General features: G+C 42.5%; 1 protein-coding gene and 1 long non-coding RNA gene across 2 annotated transcripts; one reads left to right on the top strand and one right to left on the bottom strand.

Annotated features, from left to right (window-relative positions):
* Positions 1-510: 510 nt before the first annotated feature.
* COA7 (cytochrome c oxidase assembly factor 7) lies at positions 511-3,690 on the top strand. The gene is made up of 3 exons (XM_081915316.1): positions 511-765; positions 2,320-2,460; positions 2,733-3,690. Exons 1-3 carry the CDS (start codon positions 660-662, stop codon positions 3,182-3,184), a joined length of 699 nt encoding a protein of 232 aa, XP_081771442.1. The 5' UTR covers positions 511-659; the 3' UTR covers positions 3,185-3,690.
* LOC309372082 lies at positions 1,716-20,333 on the bottom strand. Its single transcript, XR_014169401.1, has 5 exons — positions 20,234-20,333; positions 19,657-19,902; positions 16,261-16,364; positions 2,291-2,342; positions 1,716-1,795 (listed from the first exon to the last, which is right to left on the bottom strand). It is a non-coding gene; the product is annotated as an uncharacterized lncRNA (long non-coding RNA).
* Between the last annotated feature and the right edge of the window lie 2,851 nt (positions 20,334-23,184).

The raw sequence follows: 23,184 nt of genomic DNA, 5'->3' as shown, positions 1-23,184 counted from the left end.
CAACGCATATTTTAAAGCAGCATACCAAAGGTGGGGTGTTTTGTTATTACTGTACTAGTAACCGCTGTTTTGAATTGTCACTGTGTTCATTTAGATTTGAGCCTTGCACAAAAAAATTAGAGACTGTTGCTATTCTACTCGTGCTTTCCAGGTAGGCTTAGAGTCCGTGAAAACAACCCATCTTGCTACAAGCAGGGGGTTTGGGGTGGCGGGATTTCTGTTTTACAGCGCGATCCTATACATGTTTACATGTTTCCGTGGAGCTTACACTAATATGTAAACATGCATGTGGCATTACTTTCCTGGGAGTAAACGCGCTGAGCACAATGAAATTTAATCCCCGGTAAATATGTGTAACACAGCTTAACACAGCTGCTGCTGCTCTACAACTTGTCACTGGGACGAGCAGTTTCAGCTATTTCCGTGTAAATGCCTATGCTTATAGCTTGCGCTGCAACTCAACAGGCTCCCACCCGCCTCTTCAACCCCTTCGCTTCCTCCATAGGGCAGAGCGGAAGTTGCCTGTGCCGTGTACGTCGCTGATTTTCTTCCGCCTGGTGCAGGGGGGCAAGATTTCCTGGGACGCTTTCACCTTGCAGGGAGAAGCGCAAGTATATGCTGTGCGTTTTCCTTCCTCCCCTTCCCTTCTTTGCAGAGAAATGGCTGGGCTGATCAACTTCGAGGATGAAGAGGAGGTGAAGGAGTACTTAGACAATCTGGGTGTGGAGTTCAGCTTCCAGTGCTATAAGGAGAAAGATCCAGACGGTAAGGTGGAGGTAGCTCCGTGGCCAACATTGTTTGGTCTACGACTTTTTCCCCAGCGCTGGACATGCAGGCTGCAGTCCTCTTTGTCCAGTTACCTGGGAGTAAGCCCCATTGAACTCAGCGAGATTTATTTCTGAGTAGACGTGCGTAGGTCTGCACAATTAATTCAGGGTGTTTACTTTTGAATATGTGTTTGTTTTCTTGGGTGTGTCACATAAGCATAGGTTACATAAAGATAATGAAAGCAGGTCCCACATTTATTCTGCCACCTTGATTTATCTGTAACCTTGCGGCAGACTAAAAAAATATATGGGTATTTCATCCTCAGGTTTTTGAGTGGAAGCTTTACCATAGTATCTGCAGTACTGAAATTATGAGCAGCTTTCAAAACAAACACTTGCTGCAAATTTAAGCAGCCTTAATCTGAAGCAGTGGTTTAGTAAACCATTACCCTCTAGATGACTACAACGCCCATCTGTTCCAGCTATCAACATCTCGTTCTCCATCTTTGCTCTAAAAGAAGTTGAGCAAAGATCAGCAGGCCTTTCAAATAGATTTAGGTAAAAGTTCTCTGGAGCTTATAACACAAAGGAAAGGACTACTGGGCAAATCAGTAAAAAGGTAAAGGGACCCCTGACCATTAGGTCCAATCGTGGCCGACTGGGGTTGCGGCGCTCATTTCGCTTTATTGGCCAAGGGAGCCGGCGTACAGCTTCCAGGTCATGTGGCCAGCATGACTAAGCTGCTTCTGGCGAACCAGAGCAGCACACAGAAATGCCGTTTACCTTCCCACTGGGAAGGTAAGCTATTAATCTACTTGCACTTTGACGTGCTTTCGAACTGCTAGGACTAGGACTGAGCAACCGGAACTCACCCCGTCACGGGGATTCGAACCGCCGACCTTCTGATCGGCAAGTCCTAGGCTCTGTAGTTTAACCCGCAGCGTACTGTATTCTAATTTTGTTACCTGTGCACGCAGCCCCTTCGCTCCTCCCTTTGCTGAGCCAGCAGTCAAACTTCACATAGTTGCCTGTTTCCACCAAACCAGGAAATTATGGTTACCAGCATTGGAACAAGCAAGGAACTTAAGCTAACTTTAAAGCATAGTTAACTCTCCCCATATTTTCTGAAACTAGTAACCCATGTTTCCAGAATTCAGAAGAGACAGGAAACATGGCTAATTAGAGACTTCCTGGTTTGATTTTTTGCACCTCAAAGTGATGGTGTATGTGTGAATAAAGTTTTCATTCACATTTTGGCTTTAAGATTAAATCATCCAAACTGAGTCAGTAGGGATCAGTCCCTTTTTACTTTTTTATTTTATATGGAAATATAGCATTAGGACCTATTGGTCAATCCTATTTCAGACTCGGAAGTCAGCCCATTTTATGCCTTTCACTACATTACCAGGTAGCAGATGTTGGAGGCAATCAACACCCTGTCCTAACTGATAAAAACAAAATCAAACAAGGAAGAAACCAAAGATTGCAAGTGAAGCACAAAAATGGGGATGGCATGATCATACCTTAAGTTTCCTTCATTGTGAAACCACAGGTTGTCACCGTCTTGCTGAGTACCTAGAGGGAGTAAAGAAAAACTTTGAGGGAGCTGCTAAAGTACTAAAGGACAATTGTGAAAAAAACCTGCACAGTGAGAGCTGCTACAAACTTGGAGCCTACTATGTTACTGGAAAAGGTAAGAAAGAACATCCCTCTCTACAACCCATTGTATCTCTATGTAAAAGGAAAAGCAATCCAAGTAAGGTTATTGAAAGCTTATGTAGCGCAGTGTAGTGGATGGGTTTTTTGCCTCAGCTCTCTTAGCTGCAGTATGGGAGTAGCACTGGACTTACTTTCAGGGATGTTGTACTGCAGGGGTTGGACTACTACATGATCCTTGTGGTCCCTTTCAATTCTATAATTCTGTGAAAAGAACTATGTACAGAACAAATCATTTTCTCCCTGCAGGTGGGCTCCCTGCAGATTTGAAAACTGCCTACAACTGTTTTTTGAAGTCTTGTGAGAAAGGTGGGAAGAAATCCATAGATGCTTGTCACAATACTGGACTGCTGGCACATGATGGACGGGGCAATGATGATGAGAAGCCCAACGCACTCCTAGCCAGGGATTATTACACTAAAGCTTGTGATGGCGGTTTTGCCCCCAGCTGTTTCAACCTTAGTGCAATATATCTCCAAGGAGCCCCTGGGATACCAAAGGATATGAACCAGGCTTTGGAATACTCTCTGAAAGCGTGCGACTTGGGACACATATGGGCATGTGCCAACGCTAGCCGAATGTACAAGCTAGGGGACGGAGTTGAGAAGAATGATGCCAAGGCGGAAACCCTAAAGAATAGAGCAAAAGACCTGCACAAAGAACAACAGGCAGCTACAAGATCCTTAACATTTGGAGAGTAAGCCCAGTCAAGTGAATTATAGTTTTTTCAAGAAACATACTTTGTACAATAGTGCACAGACATTGGGTGGAGTTCAGCATTGCAGTATTGCAACATTGCTGCTTGCCAGACAGAATGATTGCCCCTCTCCTCGCCCTGCCTGCTGTTCAGGGGGTTCTCCAAACACCTGCCGTGAGCCAATTTCGGGAGGCACCCAGCATGAGGAGATGGGGGGAAAGGAATAGAATTTGATTCAAAAAAATTGTGTGAATGGGTGTCTCTTTTTGCCTGTACAAATTATTGTTTTGTAAACACAATAAAAACCAATATTTTTAGGACATGTGTGATTTTTTTTGGGAGCTCAATCTTTAGAGGAGAAAATGCTGTATTTAAAACTGTAACGTGAAAACTGCTGTAAACTAAACCATTGTTTCCAGCATGTAATTCTCAAATACATCAGGATTACATACACTGAGTTAACAGTCCAGTGGGATCTGTTGTTTCTAAATAAACTCTTTTCTGCAGCAAGCCCCTTTATTCATTTTCAGAAAGCAGAAATTGTATCTTTAGAAAAAGAAGCAACTGGCCAACTCCACTCATGTAATACTTTGCAGATGGGTAAAGGGATGTGCTAATATGCTATTAAAGCCATCAATACCAAATGCATTAATTAGGAAGCATATTCCATTAATTTCAGTGGCACAAGCTTTGAGGGGAATATGGTTTGAATAACTGTATTGAGTGATAATATAATTGAATATCTTATTTCTTGCTTACATGGGGAATAAGTATGTGAAACTTTACTTTTTTAACCATGCTGTTTCTAGGCAACTCCTATACTTACTATGCACTAATCTTTATTTTGTGATCTAAGTGTAGCAGATTAAATTATTTTGAGCTGGGTTTTGGGTTTTTTGCAAGTTAATTTATATAAGCAGTCTCCCATTTACTATTGCAAATGGATGACTACTTATATAAATTATCGGGGGGGGGGACTTAAAGAAGTTGCCAAAAGAAGGGACACTTATGATCATAATTCATTTTAAATTCAGGCCCAGTTCACAAAATATTGAGCAACACACAAGCATGCATTTCCAGGAATAAGCTTGTGATTTGTCTGCTCACAAATGCATCTGACACCTTGCCTACGTGAGGTAGGGCAGTATGTTTCACAACACAGTTATTTTTCCCTGTGGGCAATTAGGAATGTTCATGAAGACGACAAAACTATTCACTAGTCCTCAAACTTCTACACATCACTTCAGAAAACATGAGAATCAAAATGGTTTCTGAACACCATTCAGCTCTCTTGGCTTGTAAACTGTTTTCTATAGAGTTTGAGCGGTTAATTTGTATTCTTTCCTATTTCTGAAGGGTTCTTTAATAGCTGAATCCATGACTGATTGTGTAGGATCAGTTTGTGACATCAGTCAGTGCACGGTTTATTACTTTAATTACCGGTAACTTCTTCAGAATAATCTGCTACATTTTTCTGTCACTAGGAGGCACTCTAGTTTTAAAATTCACATTACATTTACCTTTTTAGTCTCATATGTTTGTGTATAGAAAACACATTTTTATTCCCTTCAGGGTGGTGTTTGAATTCTGAAATAACTGTGAGTGTAATTTGTAATAATTAGGTTTGGGTCCAAATAACAGTTGTAACTGATAAAAGCAAAAAATAAAACATCTCCCAGGTTTCTCGGCAGTATTTCTTACATGCCTTCCTTTTAGCCTGCAGTTTTCTATCATGAGTGTGGATAGTATAATTACTCAAACATTCCTTAGTTCTATTAGTGTGCCTTATTTCCGCATCATCCCACAGGTTTGACTTCTGCTGAGTACCTTCCTTTCATTGCTGCCTTGTGCTTGTTAAATGTTGAATTTCTTATATAAATATTCAGTGTCCTGTATCTTAAAAATGAATATTTTATCAGCACCATCAGGAAGGAGCTCAGCTATTAACCCTACAACTTGTATCCTATGCATCTTTATAACAATGGTATCAAATTCTTCATAAACAAATCAAAAGAGGGATGAGACATTTTCAAAGTCAGTAAGAAAATACACAAATTCCTCAGCACTTCAGTTTTTTAATCTATGCCATTCCTGATGGGATTTAAGAGTTGCAGATGTGTCTACTCTATTTAAATATAATTGTTCAACCTGATTAGAACCTGTATCTGTTTCTTGAAGCAATGTATATACTCAGATGGTGCTTTGGAAACTTCCTTGTTGTTTACCAAGACTTCAGTATTGCCTGTTTGGTTCGGAACAAAAGGAGTGACATAAACCATCAATTCTAATTATTTGATGCAGATGACATGGAACTAATAGGTGTGTTCCTTCCAAATGGAGAACGTGGTCAGCAGAGGAAAACATTTGTAGCTACTATGTAAGTGACTTCCAAACACTAGTAAATAGACATGCTCACTCAAATTAGAGCAAGCAAACCATCCTGTTTACTACAGTTACAGAATTTCTATAAAAGGAAGGGGTACCAGTTCCTTTTCCATGCCTAAAAGCTTGCATTGAAATCCTGTAAGGGTGCTTTACTGTGGAGCTAGGTTTACCGTATTTTTCGCTCTATAGGACGCACTTTTTCCCCTTCAAAAATGAAGGGGAAATGTGTGTGCGTCCTATGGAGCGAAGACACCATAGCCCCGCGACCCTCTCCCGGTTGGAGAGGTGACGCGCGGCTCAGGCAGGTGCCTCCATAGCCGCGCGTCACCTCTCCAGCCGGGAGAGCTCGCGCGGAGCTAAAGCAGCCCCTCGCGACCCTCTCCCGGCTGGAGAGGTGACGCGCGGCTATGGCAGGAGCCTCAATAGCCGTGCGTCACCTCTCCAGCCGGGAGAGCGCGGACGGGGATAAAGAAGCCATAGCCCCGCGACCCTCTCCCAGCTGGAGAAGTGACGCGTGACTATGGCAGCAGCCTCTCCGCTGCGCCTTTCCGCTGCTCCCAGACCTGCTCTTTGGGGCTGGTGGTGGGCTTCCCCCCGCCAGCCCCAAAGAGCAGGTCGAAAGGAACCTGAAGCCAGGAGAGCGAGAGGGGTCGGTGCGCACTGACCCCTCTAGCTCTCCAGGCTTCCAAGGTAGCCACCTGAACGCACCTTAAATGGCACCTTGTTTTAGAGCGGGAAAACAAGAGGGGGAAAATTCTCCCACTCTCTGCGCATCGCTTCCTGCCGCTTTGCTGAAGGGGCACTGGTCAGAGAGCGGAAGAATTTTTTTCCCTTGTTCTCCCCCCTCTAAAACAAGGTGCGTCCTATTGTCCGGTGCGTCCTATGGTGCGAAAAATACGGTAATAAGCAACTCTTAAAAAAAAAAGAGTCTTCCCTCTGAAGACTTTGTCTCTACATCGCTTTTTGCTTCATAAATAGTGACTCAAATGTATGATCTGTTCCAGAACAAGATACTTTAATTATTTATACTTTGAGTTTATTTTGGTTTGGTTTTATTTAGTGTCATTAATGCTCCGCGTGCTTTTCAGAGCATGAGCGGACAGCTTACAACCCCAAAGTTTACAGCCTAAATTTCAATGCAGGGGAAACAACAGAAGTAGTAGTGGATAGAGGCAGGGGTATAAACAGAAAAGAACATGCATTTATTTCTCTTACACATATTTAAATTTAGTTCCAGTAGGGAATGCAAGCAATTAATACTCATCAACGTTACTCTTCTGACAAAAGGCCTCTTAAAAAAAAACCCAAAACTCAACACCATTCTTAAGAGACAGTGGCTAAATTAAATTCTTTAGATTCCAGTTAAGGAAAGATCATCCACTGTTCCCATTGGGATGCAGAATCAATTTAGCTCTGATCTATTTGAGAATAGTCAATTAACTTTGAAGTAATAAGATGGATGTCCACAGTTGGATACCACTACCATTTATTGAGTTCACTGGCATTTTAAATAAATACTCTCTTTGGAATCAAACATGAGAAGTCGGTGAATTGAAATTTTGCCTTGATTATATCCATTACAAGGAAAACATGAAGACTGGTCTATCACACTGAAGGACAATATGAAAACTGGTAGATAGTAACAACAGATGGGAGCAAAGATCCTTTATCTGCTAGCTGTTGAACTTTATTATACTTTCCCCCAAGTGGCACAAGTACCCCCACGTGGAATTGTTTTGGTGTTTCTGTTGACATTGCATCATCTCCCTTTCACCGCAGAATCTACAATGGTTACAAGGATGACCAGAGGTGGTGGGGATTAGGATATGTGGGTTAAATTCAGTGAAGTCATTGCACTTGTGGAATGACTTCTGCTTACACATTAAAACTTCCCTTCCCTTTCCCCACCACACTCCCATTCTAATATGGGAATGTGAAATAATGAGAAACGAGGAGACAACTTGCTAGCCACAGGTAGAATTGGGCTTCTAGAAGAACTTTTCAGGGCAGGAGAGAGCTGAGTAATTGCAAGCAGAGATTGCAAGGACATCGAAAGAGACTGAAGATGAGAGAAGGGGACACAATGGGATGGGGCAACAGTTGGGGAGAGGTAGGAGTAGTAGTGATAAGGGAGAAGCAAAGTGAGCCAGCTTGAAGGGTAATCAGCGTTGTTCAACTTTGGGTCCCCAGATGTTGCTGAACCACAACTCCCATCATTCCCAGCAGGCTTAGCCAGTGATCAGGGATGGTGGGAACTGTGACTCAACAAACAGAGTATACAGATTGTACTGGTGAAGGAGAACTGACACCCAGTCTTGCCAACATCCCCCTTGCCAAGAGTCTTAGTGTCAAGAGAGGAAATAAAGTAGAAATTATTCTTCAGATTTACCTCTGGAAAATCAAATCTTAAGAAACAGGTTGTATTAAGGTGTATATTAAATAGTCAAATCCTATGGGATTATTTAATAATTTTGGGGACACTAGGAATTATGGGTTATCATGGGCATGAGCTGAGGGCATAATTTTTTATATATTTGTGTAAACATACTATGAAATAATTAATATGTATATTTCATTTATCTTTGAAGTGGTTGGATGATAGCATTTCTTGAACTCTTGCTGAACTCACAGTAATGTTTTTTCGACCGTTCATAATAAAATGCAGCAAAATCAATGCAATTAGGACTTCTGAGAGGTTTACATTATTGGATTGAGCTATGAAAAGAAGCAGAGAACAACACTCTTCACAATATGAAAGAACCTGCTCAAAAACAAGTAGTTGAAAATTAGCGTAACAATTTAGAAACATTCATTAGGGAAGATGTTGTGAAGTACTCCTCTAACATAGGTGGGTATCATCAACCTTTTAGACCAGGGGTCCCCAAACTAAGGCCTGCGGGCCGGATAATGCCCCAGGGACTTGTTTATCCGGCGACGGCAGCCCCTGTGGCCCGCTGCCGCCGCCTGCTCTTACTGGCGCTGTGCTGTGCGGCTGCCCACTTCCGGGACGGAGGAGCACCGGAAATAGCTTGTGCGCATGCGCAAGCGTTATTTCCGGTGCAAATCCAGGTCAGAGGAGGCCTGTGCACATGTGCACATGCTATTTCCGGTGCTCCTCCAACCCGGAAGTGCACTGGAAATAGCGTGTGTGCATGCTTATGGGCATGCACTCCCCCGCCCTCTGGCCCACTACGCAATCGGCGCTGGAGACACCGGCCAGAGGCACGGTAAGTTTGCTGACCCCCGTTTTAGACCCAGGACCCACTTTTAACCCAAACATGCATTTTGGAACCCATTCCTTAATCTTTTACCACATATTAGTGCTTCTGTTGCGACCATGCTTGAATTGGGCTACCACCCTCTATTGAGTCCTGACCCACCAGTTGAAGACAAGTGCTGTAACAGATGCAATGTCTACAACAGGTTTTCTTAATCCTTGTGGATGGCTTGCTTCCGAAGTCTCATAACTGATGCTATTCCTTTTTTCCATGCTGCCTTCAAAAAGACAAGCATTTGGTCGTGCAATTTAAGTAATAGTGTAACCCTCTTACATGTCAACTCAGAAGCAAGCCCCATTATTCCCAGGTAGAATTTTAATGGGAAACCTTGTTTGTATCCCTTTATTTAATGCAGAAATAATCTCATTTGGAATTTATACAGCACATTTTCCTAAGTGCTCGGAGCACTTCACGGCTGCTATTGCAGTAATCTTTTCTTTTTAAAAACTGTGTTATTGTGAACATTCGCATCACAGATGCAGGGCTGAAGCTCAGTGATAATCGCCTGCCTAAGGCTACCAAGTACATTTGTGACAGAGGGGACATCTGTACCAGAAACTCGGTACTTATGCACTGAACCAGTTTGCACTAGTTATGATACTGAGGAGCCCCATGGGGGTGGGGGCATAAGAACTGCAATATGTTGACTATAGTGTATTTATAACAATTCTTATTAAATATACCAATGTGATATAAGATGTGCAAATAGAACCTGTAACAAAATGTTGCAGTGTTGAGTGCTCTTGTCCAGTGTGCCACCCACCCACCCATACCTTCCTCCAAGGTATTTCATTCCCCCCTCCTTTTTTCTTTTCTGCAGCTCCCAACAGACAGCGTCCTGAGCTCATTGTGCAATCTCAGTCTCATTGAAGTAGGTTGGGAGGGGGGGATTTTCCTGAATATTTGTTGTGCTTCTGCAAACAGGATTGATACAGCCCTCTTGTATATGGATGCTGCCGTTTTGGTTTCAGTAAGCAACAGCATTCACCATTCAATGCTGGAAATGTAAGGAAGAATAATGAAACAAGATACAAAGCTATTGCAGTTTACAAAGCTATTAGCAATATGGGGGGAGTTCCATATCTCAGTGGTAGAGCATCTGTTTTGCTTGCAGAAGGCCCCACGTTCAATTCCTGACATTTCCAGGGAGGGCTGGGAGAGAACTGCCTGCCAGGGGAGACCATACTGAGCTAGATAGATGCATGGTCTGGCTGTATTTGGCAGCTTCCTATCATATGTATGATAAACACAGAGAAAGAAAAATGCATTTCTGTTTATGCCCTAATTGTGTTTCCCCCGTTTAACAGATTTTTAGTCTCCTTGACAAGTTGTCAAGCAGATAGGCTGTTACAGCATATGCTTTTTTTTATCATAAGAGAAAATGAACAACTAACATCCATCCATATCCCACTGGGATAAAAATGTAATCAGTAAGTATGGTAACTTAAGCTGGTTTATTAGGAACCCCACAGTGAGATTCTCTTTCAAAAAATGTGTCAGTAAAATCCTGTTCATATATAAATGTCTCTTTATTACAGTTCGCAACAAGCTAGTAGAAATATCATCTGGCAGACACCCTGCATTAACAGCTGAGTAATGCCCAATTCCTATGGAGGATTTCCACACACACATGTCCCATATTTGATGGATTACTACTGAGACATTACTGTATCAGAAATTTATCTTTGTTTCTATGGTGCTGATCCAAAGAATCATGCAATGAACCATTTTGTTGCTCATGATAGGCCTTTAAAAAAAATGAAACTCCAACAATCATGTATTTGGAGGAGGAGAAGCAAAGGGGTCTGAATCCAGCCCTTCACTCCCTCACCTGAGTAACTGATTGACAGGATATATACCCTTTCTAAAAGAGTTTCACATATACAGGCCAGGTATTGTATCAGATATTAGAAAATGGAAGTACAGTGGTACCTTGGGTTACATACGCTTCAGGTTACATACACTTCAGGTTACAGACTCTGCTAACCCAGAAATAGTGCTTCAGGTTAAGAACTTTGCTTCAGGATAAGAACAGAAATTGTGCTCTGGCGGCTCGGCGGCAGCAGGAGGCCCCATTAGCTAAAGTGGTGCTTCAGGTTAAGAACAGTTTCAGGTTAAGAACAGACCTCCGGAATGAATTAAGTACTTAACCCGAGGTACCACTGTACACGTTAAACCTGTTTGCACAGTGGTTTCCCATTAGAAGGTATAGATGGCCTCTGACTAGATTGTAAATAAGGTTGATCGTATTAATGCAGGGATGAGGAACCTGTGGCTCGTCAGCTGTTTCCGGATACCAACTTCCATCTGCCCTAGATAGTATGGCCAATGGTGAGGAATTATGGGAGTTGTAGTCCAGCAGCAGGGACACAGGTGGCGCTGTGGGTTAAAGCCTCAGCGCCTAGGACTTGCTGATCGAAAGGTCGGCGGTTCGAATCCCTGCTGTGGGGTGCGTTCCCGCTGCTCGGTCCCAGCGCCTGCCAACCTAGCAGTTCGAAAGCACCTCCGGGTGCAAGTAGATAAATAGGGACCGCTTACCAGCGGGAAGGTAAACGGCGTTTCCGTGTGCAGCTCTGGCTCGCCAGAGCAGCGATGTCACACTGGCCATGTGACCCGGAAGTGTCTCCGGACAGCGCTGGCCCCTGGCCTCTTAAGTGAGATGGGCGCACAACCCCAGAGTCTGTCAAGACTGGCCCGTACGGGCAGGGGTACCTTTACCTTTACCTTTAGTCCAGCAGCATCTTGATGGAGGATCCAGAAGGCTTTTATGTTATCTCGTAGGATTTTATGTCCTTTGCTTTGGACTTAGATGCTCAACATTCACCATTCTTGCCAGCTCAGGAAATACAGATGTTTCAATTTATATTGTTGTCCAGCAGGAGTTTTGTTAGCAGGGCAGGCTTTTGTTATTATTTGTACTGATGGGGGGGGGCAGCTGCCCCTCCACCCCCCTTGGCTATGCCTATGACAGGTTCCACATCCCTCCTCCACTTAGATCAGCAATCATCAGAAAGGTATTACCAGGAAGCAAGCAACCAAAGATTCAGCAGCGAGTTCATTTTCATGTTTTTTTGAATCCTCATGTAAAGCTGGCTTCAGCCCTTCATGACAATAGGCAGCCCACCTGTGCTTTTGGAATTGAAGTTGCCCTTATTTCATTTCATATCCTTGAGAGAACATTGGTTTGCTGTGGACACTTGAGGAACATACGGTACTTGACTCCCTCACGCCAATACCAATTTAAGCCTGAGTTGTATCTGGCTATAAGGGAGGCGGGGGCAAGCAGGAACGCAATGTGATTCTGTTGCAGCTGAAAGGAATGGAGTTCTCAGAGACAAATTGGTAGGAGACCTTGAGACTTCAAAAAAGAAACGGGACCTTTCTTTCCTCTAATGAAAAGAGTGGTGGAGAGTGCTTGAAACATAATTAAGTAGGTTGCTTTACTTTTACACCTGAAAGAGTTTATTTAAAGATATTGATTGTATCCAATATCCAGTGAAGAGGCATTTCATGTTCCCATGGTTGGAATTCACCATTACCAGTGGTCATGGCAAACCTGCTTCCCCCCCCTTAAGGTTGCTATTTTAAAAAATGCCACTGCAAGTGGCAGCAGCAGGAGGGGTAGGCATGGCTACTATTTGTATTATTGCACCTCACCCCAGTCTTTGAGAAGTGTGAGACTTAAGGGATTCCAGGCACCCAGGGTTCGCTTTCCTTGGAATGACCTGGAATCAGGTGTGGCTCTGTCTCCAAGTCGCCTAGTCTGCAGCCTTCTCACTTCTAGCTCTCGCACCTTAACACTCAACTCTGACCTTTCTCTTTCTAACTCACTCCTTCCTTTGTTACCTTAACAACCCATACTTTGGGAGCCATTATCAAGAAGCTTGTCTGGCTATCCCAGCAATTGGATCCTCAGGTGGATTCAGGAATTAGAAGGGACTCAGGCATACAGCCTACCCCTCTCCACCCCAAACTCACAACAGTATCCTCCACAATGCCTTGCACCTATCACCATTCCAGGGCATGGATGTGTGTGTGAAATGGTAGCCACCACAAGAGATGATAGGGAATATTTGAAGAACAAAGTGGTCTTGTTTTCCTTCGGTGGGTGGGGGGCAGAGGAAAAGAAAAGAAAAGTATATGAAGAGTTTTGTATCAGCTCTACATACTTTTTTGTGTTTGACTCTTATATCATGTTGACTCAACCATGATTTCTCTAGTTTTTTGTTTTTATTTTCCAAGGCTAACTGGACTTAAGAACTAGAATATTTTTTTTTTTTTAATAAAGTATTCATTTGTAAGCAATAAATGCTTTCATTTATTTTATTCCCATATATGATGGGACAGAAGGATTCTGGTGGTAAGTACTGTTTTTGTCCATCTTGTTTGGTGATGGTACATGTATTTTGACCCTGATGTTGGGAAAGACCCTGATGTTGGGAAAGATGGAGGGCACAAGGAGAAGGGGACGACAGAGGACGAGATGGTTGGATAGTGTTCTCGAAGCTACCAGCATGAGTTTGACCAAACTGCAGGAGGCAGTGGAAGACAGGAGTGCCTGGCGTGCTCTGGTCCATGGGGTCACGAAGAGTCGGACACAACTAAACAACAACAACAACAACAACAACAACAACAACAACAACAACAACAACAACATGTATTTTGAACTTAATATTGTCAGTTCAGAAAAAGTACCGGCATTGCATTTATCTAGATAATACCCATAGTTCTGAACTGAGATACCCATTACTTTGAGGACCATAATTGAATATCCAAGCAGAATGAAAAATTGCAGACCTGCCCTGTGCCTTCTTCAATAGAAATTGTTGATAAATTGACCTATTGAAACTAGCATTCAACGAACAGTAGCCCTCTGTGTGGGCAAGCCGCATGATCTTAATTTTTTAACTTATTCACCTTTTAGCCATATTGAACAGTGCACTTTAGAGTTTATTTCAACATGGAGCTGCTGGATTCTGAGAATTAATGGATTCTGAGTATACTTCAGACAAATAGATAAAAGCTGTTATAGCATAACAGAACCTTTTGACCTTTCTACTGCGAGACCTTTCTACTGTGGAATGTGCACTCATAACATAAAACCAGAAATGCTTTGGCCTAAACCAGGGGTGGGGAAACTGCAGTATTCCAGTTGTTGGGCTCCAACTCCCATCAGCCTCAGCCGGCAGGGGTATGGGAGTTGTAGTCCAAGAGCATCTGAAGGACTACAGGTTCCCTATCACTGACTTAAATTTTAAGCTAATAATGAATGATTAACAATCAACATGGCTGAATTTATAAGTCAGTAATAACAGATGAAAATAAGAATTCATTATAGTGCTGGTAGCAAGCATTTTCCCCGAAATCCTTTCCCAACCAGCATTGCCAATAGTTATGTATGATGCGATTTGTAGTCCAACAACATCTGGCTACACATTCCCCATCCTTGCCAAACGTGAAGACGAGGCATACGTGTTGCCCTCAAGCTTACATATAAGAAGACAGCGTATACAAAGCAAAGGAGTGGAAGAAGAAGAGTGAGGAGAAAAGTTGGTTTGATAATGTTATATCCACCTGGACCAAGGCTGAGTGGTGATGCTTGGGCAGAAGTGTTGAAACTGCAAGATGCTCTTGTGGCAGTCACACAGGGTCCCTGAACATTTCACCGTCTATTGATCCCTGTGCCACCACTTTATTTCCCGCTGCCACCACCCAGGCCCTACCTGGTACAATACTGAGTCCAGTCAGGGTTAAATTGGAACATAAACTTTTGTTTATTTATTGCAGTTTAACAAGCGTGTGGTTTCATCAATGGTATAGGTCAGTTATATTCATGGGGTGCCTATCCAGACCTATAACTTCCGCTACGTGCTCTTACTCACTAAACCACCTCTCAGATATTTACTTGTCTTCCTAGCCCCTACTATTCCTGACTCAGCTTATTTCGCTACACTAACTCATCCTCCCCACAAACTCTAGCCCACTTCACCCCCACTCCAACCAACCACCCAACTCCCAATGAACTCCTCAACCCCTCCCAGAGCTGGTTTTATAGTCCCTCTGACTCCACCCCCTAGGTTCTGATTGGGTAACCTGTTTAACGATTTCACCTCCAGCACTCTCATATGTTAACGTCACAGCCATTACTTCACTTGCTTGCCAAGAGCCTATTCCCTTGTTTTTATAGTCACATGAAAATACTGAGTGGCAATTGTAGTACTGTAGAAGTTTTAGGTACCGTAAATTTCGCTCCATAACACACACTTTTTTGCTCCTAGAAAGTAAGGGAAAATGCCTGTGCGTGTTAAGGAGCGAATGCACGGATCGGAGCCATGGCTGCCGTCAGTCAAGCAAAGCGGGAGCTGCTTACACACTCTACGAGGCTCTCGCTTTGCTTGCTTTAAAGCGACCTGGAGCCGGGGAGGAGGGAGGGAAGGAGAGCCATGGCAGCAAAGCGGGCAGCAGCCGCTTACACGGGAGGAGGGACAGACGCTAGCAAAGGTCCGTGAGCTCTCTAAACAGAGCAATGAGGCTGCAGAGGGACGGCAGGAAAGATAAAATTTAAGCAACCAGCAGCAAAATAAAACCAACCCCGAGCTCTGAGCCACGCAGTGAAAACCAGGAAGTTAAAGAAAAAAGGCTGGGGATGAGGGAGAGGGGAAAACTTCGCAAATCCCCATGTCTCAGCTGATCCGCTGGGAGGGAGCAGCTTGTTTTCAGGCAGGATAGATTCGAGCATTGTCTGGGTCCTAGTGCCCCTACCACTTTTTTGTGCTCCATTCTATTGCTGCTGGTGGCTGCTTATCACTCAGGCTGCAAGGAGGAGCACTTTTACACAGCTAATGGTGAATCCCCTGCAATCCAAGTCCTCCTCACTTGCTCAAATCTATTCTGCCTCAAAACAAGGAGTGGAAGGAAAAGGCTGCAAACTGTTAAATGGAAAAAAACCCAGGCACAGGGCAAGTACCTTAAGTATACCTTTAAAGCAACAGTGCTCTTTCCCTCCCTCCTCCCCGCTCAGCTCACCGAAAAGCTCCTTCTCCACGCGTGCTCCCTTGAGTGCTTTTCCTTCCCTCCCCACTTAAAACGTGGTTACAAAGCAAGGATCCACATGGATCCTCAGGATTTTTGCATTGGGCTACCCCAAACTCACCATCAGATCACATGTCTGTGGCCACAGCATGAACCATAAAAATCATGCACCCACTATTTCGTTCAGAATATTTTTTTCTTGTTTTCCTCCTCGAAAAACTACGTGCGTGTTATGGTCAGATGCGTGTTATAGAGCGAAAAATACGGTAACCCTTTGTTTATGGACCAACTAATAGCATTTCTCTCTTGCAAACGCAAGTGAATAAAATGAACTACAGATTGATAACAGCAAAAAAATGTATAGCGGAAGAAGTAGATCGCCTACCTAGTATGTGGACTGAAATTTTGTTATAGATGGAGATCGAAATTCTTCTCTCAAACTTCAAAACTATCTTTTTAAAATGTGTACAGGACATACTTCCAAGGATCCTGAAGAAGTAAACAGCACGAAATGAGAATGCAGTGATAAATTTGGCACCTAAATGTCCCCACTCTACAGCAGCCCCAAGTACAGCACTATTTTCCTCATAGGAGTGAATGACAACCTATACCAAAAGGGAAATTAAAGGGGGGCACTTAAGGAGACCTTTGGAGTGAGGAGGAAATTTGCTACTTATCCCAGGTGACCCTAGCCATAGAGTATCAAGGCTGCTCCAGAAGCAGTGTAACTTTATTTGTTACCAAACATATCCTAGTTTGTTGAACGCTCTCTCCAGGGAAGCGAGCCTGGAGCATTCATTACATATCTTTAGGTGCCAGGCAAAAACATTCCTCTTTCCCTAGGCTTTTGGCTAATTAAACAATCTATGGCCTTTTAAATTGTAGAGAATGCTGTTTTGTCTATTACTATGTTACATATTTTTGTTTTTATATTGTATATCGCTCTATGATCCTCAGATGAAGAGTAGTACAAAATTTTAATTAATAAATAAATACTCCCAATTGCCCTTCCTTATTTTAATTATATGATATGGACTTCTATTTTCCTCATTGTGTTGCATGTCTGTTTTTCCCGGCCAACACACCAAGAAATGTAGCCTTATGAGGCTTTGCCTTCGGGTGGGAAAAATATTGCGCCCGGGAAAGGGAAGTGGGAGTCAACAGACACTCAAGGAATAGTTTCAGAGAAAAAGCTTTATTTCTACCATCCATGAACTGGTAGAAGGAGCAAGTGTGGTAACTCACAAAAAGCATGCACGAGTTCACAGTCATGTGCACAGAGCATATATACCCCTTTCCAGTTCCCTCCCCCTTTCTCCTCCTTTTCCAGGAGTCCTGCCCATGAGTTCCTCTGAGCATGAACAGAAAGCTGGCTTGGGACTATTGGACTCTTGGCACCCTTCCCAGGGAAGGGGCGTGAGAGCCAAGGGGTCAAGGAGCCCTGGTGGTTCAGCATGTCCAAAGATGTTGCAATTGAATGAGATAAGATTCGTTTCTCAGGCCTGCTTTGAACAGAGTCTATTCATTACCTTTTAAAAGTAACATTTTGCCTATGCACAGCATCTTGTGAGAAAAGCAGAGAAGAGCAGAGAAAAGCTGTTTTGGATTTTTAGAAGACAAAAGGAATTTTGGACAGTTTTGAGGCCTGGTGGGGGGGGGACTTCGGGCCTAGGTGGGGTCACCTGTCCTCACCTCCTACATCTTAATATATTTTAGGTAGCATCTTTTTTAGGTTCCTCCCAAACAATTATTTCAAATTGTACACTGCTTTTATGTGTTTAATAGACAACTCCATTAAATTATTAAGGCAACGGCATCTGTCTCCAACTAGTCTGGCTAAAATATATGGTGACACTATAGTTAATTTCAAAGTGTGACATGATTTTTGAATAGCTGATTTGATTTTTAAGAGGGGGTGTGGGGTAACTCTGGCTCCACCCCCAATGCTGACATGTGGCCCCCGATAGAGGCAATAAAACAGAAGCACTGGATTTTATATATACTGCATTGAACTAAGCAGCCCAAATTTGGCAGGTCTCTAGTCATTTTTCTTGAGTGTTAAAAATAACTGCTAATCTACTTCAACAAGGAGGCAGGAAATGCCATTTCCTTGGTAGTGGTGACGATGATTAAGGCAGACAAATCATGCGTGAGTAGCAATTTGCTTTCCCGCTGCACAAAGCAGCCCTGTATTATTTGCTATCTGCCTGTTATGTATAATTTTGACATGAATCCCTTGCACACCGTGCCTGTTTACAGGCCAGAACAGAGGTGGGGCCAGGCAAAGCAATTGGCTTGGGCCTACGATTTTGAGGCCTACCCCAAGCCCCTCTGGTAGGCGCAAAGGAGGACCCTTTGGTAAAGATGGTTGAAATGTGGCCTACATTTCCCATCTGGCCTGGGCCTATTACCTGTCTGTGCAGTTTGTGTATTCTGAAATTATTCTGATTTTTCACAGTAGGAAGAAAATAGCTAATTTTGCTGAAAATTGCACTAGTATGTCAGGCAACTTTGTAACATTTAGAGAAGAAGAAGGGGGTGGGAGAATTAAGATTCCTAATCGGATTTATTTTGTTTGCATGATTTAAATGAATGCAGAACAAAATATGCCTAAAAATAAGATAGTAACATTTCAGGATTTGTCTGCGGGAGAAAGAGCTGGCCAAAATTAGCCAGGACGTTCTCTCTCTCAGTTTTTGCAGTTGGATTTGTTACAATCATAATGACCAAATGGCAAGTTAACTGGTGATATCGCAGAGAAAACAAATATAGGAGATGGAGTACAGTCTTCAACAATGCATAATGGTGTGCCTTTGGAGTATGCAGAGAAACTCAGGCAGTGATCCTTGGTATGGAACTTGAGGTGATGTAAGTATGTCACTATCGTCATCTGTGAAATATTGCTGGATGTGTTTTAGTAATTCAGAGAAATGCAGCATAAATCCATGATGCACTGGAATCATGGATCTAAGAGTTTTCTAGACGCCCCCATGTATAAGACGCCCCCTATTTTTGGGGACTCTGATTTAAGAAAATGAGGGGAGATGGCCCTCATGTATAAGACAGCCCCTAATTTTGGACATCATCTTTAAGGAAAAAAACCTAGACTTATACATGGAAAAATACGGTAAGTGTAGGATACGTTTAAAAATACTACACTCATCTTTATGGAAAGGAAAATACGATCTTTCAATTTATATTCAAAATTTCATTTCCCCTCAGATTCTACCCTCCCCCATTTTTCTGGACCTTCATACCACTGAGCTTTGCCCCACTACCTATAGTTTATCCTTCTGCAGCTAGCAACCATGTGACATCACAAGGCTCCTGCCTTGTGACATCACTCTGCCTTGTGACATCACCAGGATTTGGGAACTAGCAATTTTAATTAAGGTTTCATAGCATCCTATTACTATCTCTCCCACAAAAATCTATAGATGTTCTAAATAGGGGGTTCATAAAATTCACCTGTTATTTTTATAGATGCTATGGCCACTTTCAGAATAATGAACATCCTATTTGAGATTCCCCCCACACACACACTCTAATTGAAAGGGTATAATTTGGATTTAGCAGTGGCAAAAGAGGCATATATTTCACCTAAACACATCCTAGTCACATTATGATATTTTTGTTCCTTAATATGCATCAGCTGAAGAAACAAAATATCCCCATTTCTTTCTTCAGAAATTGGGCAATTTTCGGTACTTTGACTGCTAAGTCATTTAATATTTAAGGTTTAAAATGCCATTTTTTCAGTGAATGAAAGAGAGAAGATTACCTGCTGTTCATTTGATTAGATGAATAGGCCATGCTGAAGGAGGTCTCTCTTAACAGTGTGTGACCAAAGCCAAGCCTTGTCAAGAACTAAAGCCAGCAAGGGAGGTGTTGAGATGTACCCTTAGCAACTAGTGATGTCTATCAACATAACAAAGGCTACTTGTGATGTCACAAAGGTAACCTATTATCTAAGGGCCACATATGAGGATTTGACCCAGCTGACTTTTTCAAAGTGAAAACCCCATTACTCACTGTTTTTTAGAAGAAGAAGAAGAAGAAGAAGAAGAAGAAGAAGAAGAAGAAGAAGAAGAAGAAGAAGAGTAGTAGTAGTAGTAGTAGTAGTAGTAGTAGTTTGGATTTGATATCCCGCCTTTCACTCCCTTTAAGGAGTCTCAAAGCGGCTAACATTCTCCTTTCCCTTCCTCCCCCACCACAAACACTATGTGAGGTGAGTGGGGCTGAGAGACTTCAAAGAAGTGTGACTGGCCCAAGGTCACCCAGCAGCTGCATGTGGAGGAGTGGAGACGCGAACCCGGTTCCCCAGATTACGAGACTACCGCTCTTAACCACTACACCACACTAGCTCTTTTTAAAGAAAGCAATTTACGCAATCATGGTTGGAGGGTTTGATGTGAAATGTATAGTGTGTTGTTGGTGCAGTTGTTTCAAGGATGTTTTTTTTTTGTCAGTCACACAGAAATAAACCTCCAGCACTGCTCAAAAGTTGAGTCTAGCCCTTTCACAAGATTTGAGACTGTGAGGTTATAGGTTTGAATCCTATGAATGGGTAGCTTATTTGAATAGCCTGCAATATTTCCAGCTGAAAATCTGGCAACTATAAAGGAATCTCTAGTATTAGGCTCAGGAAAACTTCCTGGAGAGAACCCATTGGAGAGGTGCTTGATGGGCCAATGGTCTGGCTGAAGATAATTTCAAACCTTGGAATCCATAACCTGATGTTAATCATCATGCTATAGTTGTTAGACTGTCTTCTCACTGGTTTAAACTACTGTTTCTTCTGGCAATCAATTTAGAGTTTGAAATACTGAATTAAAAATATATAATATGAATTTACATATTATTGTTTTGTTTAAAACCAGTTTCAGAAGTTTTACAATCTGAGATAAGGGCCTAGGGTTCCCCAAGGCTGAACCTGTTTTGAAAGCTCCAGCGTATTATTTATTCATTGATTACAATTTTTATCTGCTTGTTACCCAAAGGTGCCTAATCGATTTAAAACACATTGGAAAACATAAACATAAATACATTATTATACCACACACACACAGAGCCTCCCATGATAGCCACAGGAAGCTTTGACAGCACACTAGTAACAAAACAACACTATCTCAGTTCATCAAAAGCCTGGGAGAAAAGAGAAATCTTTACCAGGCTTAGGCTTGCAATATGTGAATTAGCAATGAAAAGGGCATCTTTGAGCATGTGCAGAGTGCATTTCCATCACATTATACAACCTCACCCAGCCCTTTATATATAGGATTAGACCAGCTATCTCAAAAGATCTGAAGGCACAAGATGTAGTTCTACTGTAGATGCTAACCAACTCTGGCTTCTTAGCTGCCTGAATGGGAGAATGCTTGAAGAATCTTGACTGAAGATATTTTAACAACTTAATATGTATTCAATGTATATATGCAATCTTTTAAATGATGGGATTTTTTTAAAAAAGGAGTGGAATTCATGCTTGAATTCTGACTTTTAGACACACTGATTTCCAGTCAAAGGGGCAATTTAACAGATAACAGTTCACAGCAGGAGCCTGTATAAATCAAAGGCAGTGATGTGTGATGCGTTTATCGGAGGCTTCCTTTTATTTTGTGAAAGTTTCCTACTCGCCAGAAACAAAACAATATGCTCTTATCTGGAATGAACTGTTTCCTATCTGCAGAATGCAGCTGACAATTTGTAATGGTAATGGGTAAGCACACAACACTTTCAGATAAGAGAATAGATACTGTTAACTGTAGACCCAGAGAAGCAGATTAGTCAACAAGAGACCCACTATTCTGTTGAGAATAATGAATATTGTGCCTACACTAAAAAAAAACTGCAGAAAGCCTCATTGGGCTAAAGTGGATGATATATGCAGCTACATGTATCATTCGCAGGACTTATGAGGGAGAACAGGGAAGCAGGGTCATTCAATCTGATCTGTGGAGACACCAGCTCTTTTTGAATGGTTTTTTTCCCCATGCTTGACATCAAGGACTATTTTGAGTTGTGGTTGTTGTTTTTAAATAATCTGGAAGCCACTCTGGAAGCCTTTTGAGTTGAAGAGCAGGTAGAAAATGTTCTTAACCAACAGCAACTTTGGGAGACTGCAAGTCTGAGTGGGAAAGAGCAGGTGTGAGATTCTGAGTAGGGGAAAGTGACTACTTGGCGAAGCAGCCCCTCATGTTAAAAGCCACAGCTTACTTCTGACTATTGTCCATCTGCAGAACTCAAAATGGAGTCCCACAGTGCTCAGTCAGGCTTTATCCATAGGACTGAAGTCCTCATCCACATATTTTCCTGCTGAAAATCCTCCAGTTGCTATTTAGCCCCAAATCTGTCATTTGTTGCAAACAGCAAATTTGCAGGAATTGACTTGGCTATGGTCTTCTGAAGTAAACAATAGCCTTTGGAGGGAAGCATTTTCAACAGGAAGCTAGTGGTAGAAGAAAGGATAGAAAGCTCTTCTCTCCCCTGCCCCCACCCCTTCTGCAGTCCTGAGATGGATTGCTTGCCCCTGTGGCTGTTATTACTTCAAAAGAAGAATCCCAATCATGAGATTCAAATATGACTCAAGGAAAAGCTCCCTGGATCCGTGTGCCATCTAATATCTATGTAAATAGGACAGGTACCAAGAATAGAGAGTATAGGGCAAAATCAGCATCCCTATACAGCTTCCTTGACCTTCATCCTGATACTGGTGATAAACTATGTGCTCTAATTGTCAAAACAAAACAAACAAATGCTAAATATTGCTTGAGGTTGCACTGCTAAGTGCATTAATGTCTCATGACTCATGCTGAAGTACTCTGTGCCTTTGTATCCCAGGGACAATTTGAGTCAGAGCGTAATTATCCTCGACTGTATATTGTGCATACAGATCCTATGTATGTTTATTCAGAAGTAAGCAGTAGTGAACTTTATGGAGTTCCTGTTCAGGTAACTGTGCAGACAATTGTGGACTCGATGGCATATTGTGCTAAAAATGTGAGTACAATAATAAAACTAAGTGACGGTGCCTGTTATACGCCAGCATACGTGCACACATATGCTCAATGTGATGTAGGAAGCTGCTTCCATAGGATGCAATCCTATACCCCTGGGCAGGGAGGATGTGTCCACCATGTATCACCATCGCATGGGCAAGGTTACTCACAGAGGTTCCCCCCTCCCAATCATTAACTTCCCTCCAGTAAGAGGATCCTCCAACATGGTTATCTGCTTCCCATAAATAGGGGCATAATCCAGACATAGCACTACTCTAACTGGAATTCCTTTGGAGAAAAGAGCACCAGAG

Source organism: Podarcis melisellensis (assembly GCF_964234715.1).
Source record: "Podarcis melisellensis genome assembly, chromosome: 6".
NCBI lineage: Eukaryota > Metazoa > Chordata > Lepidosauria > Squamata > Lacertidae > Podarcis > Podarcis melisellensis.
The sequence above is the reverse complement of the archived record's forward strand: the minus strand, read 5'-3'. Positions and strand labels throughout refer to the sequence as shown.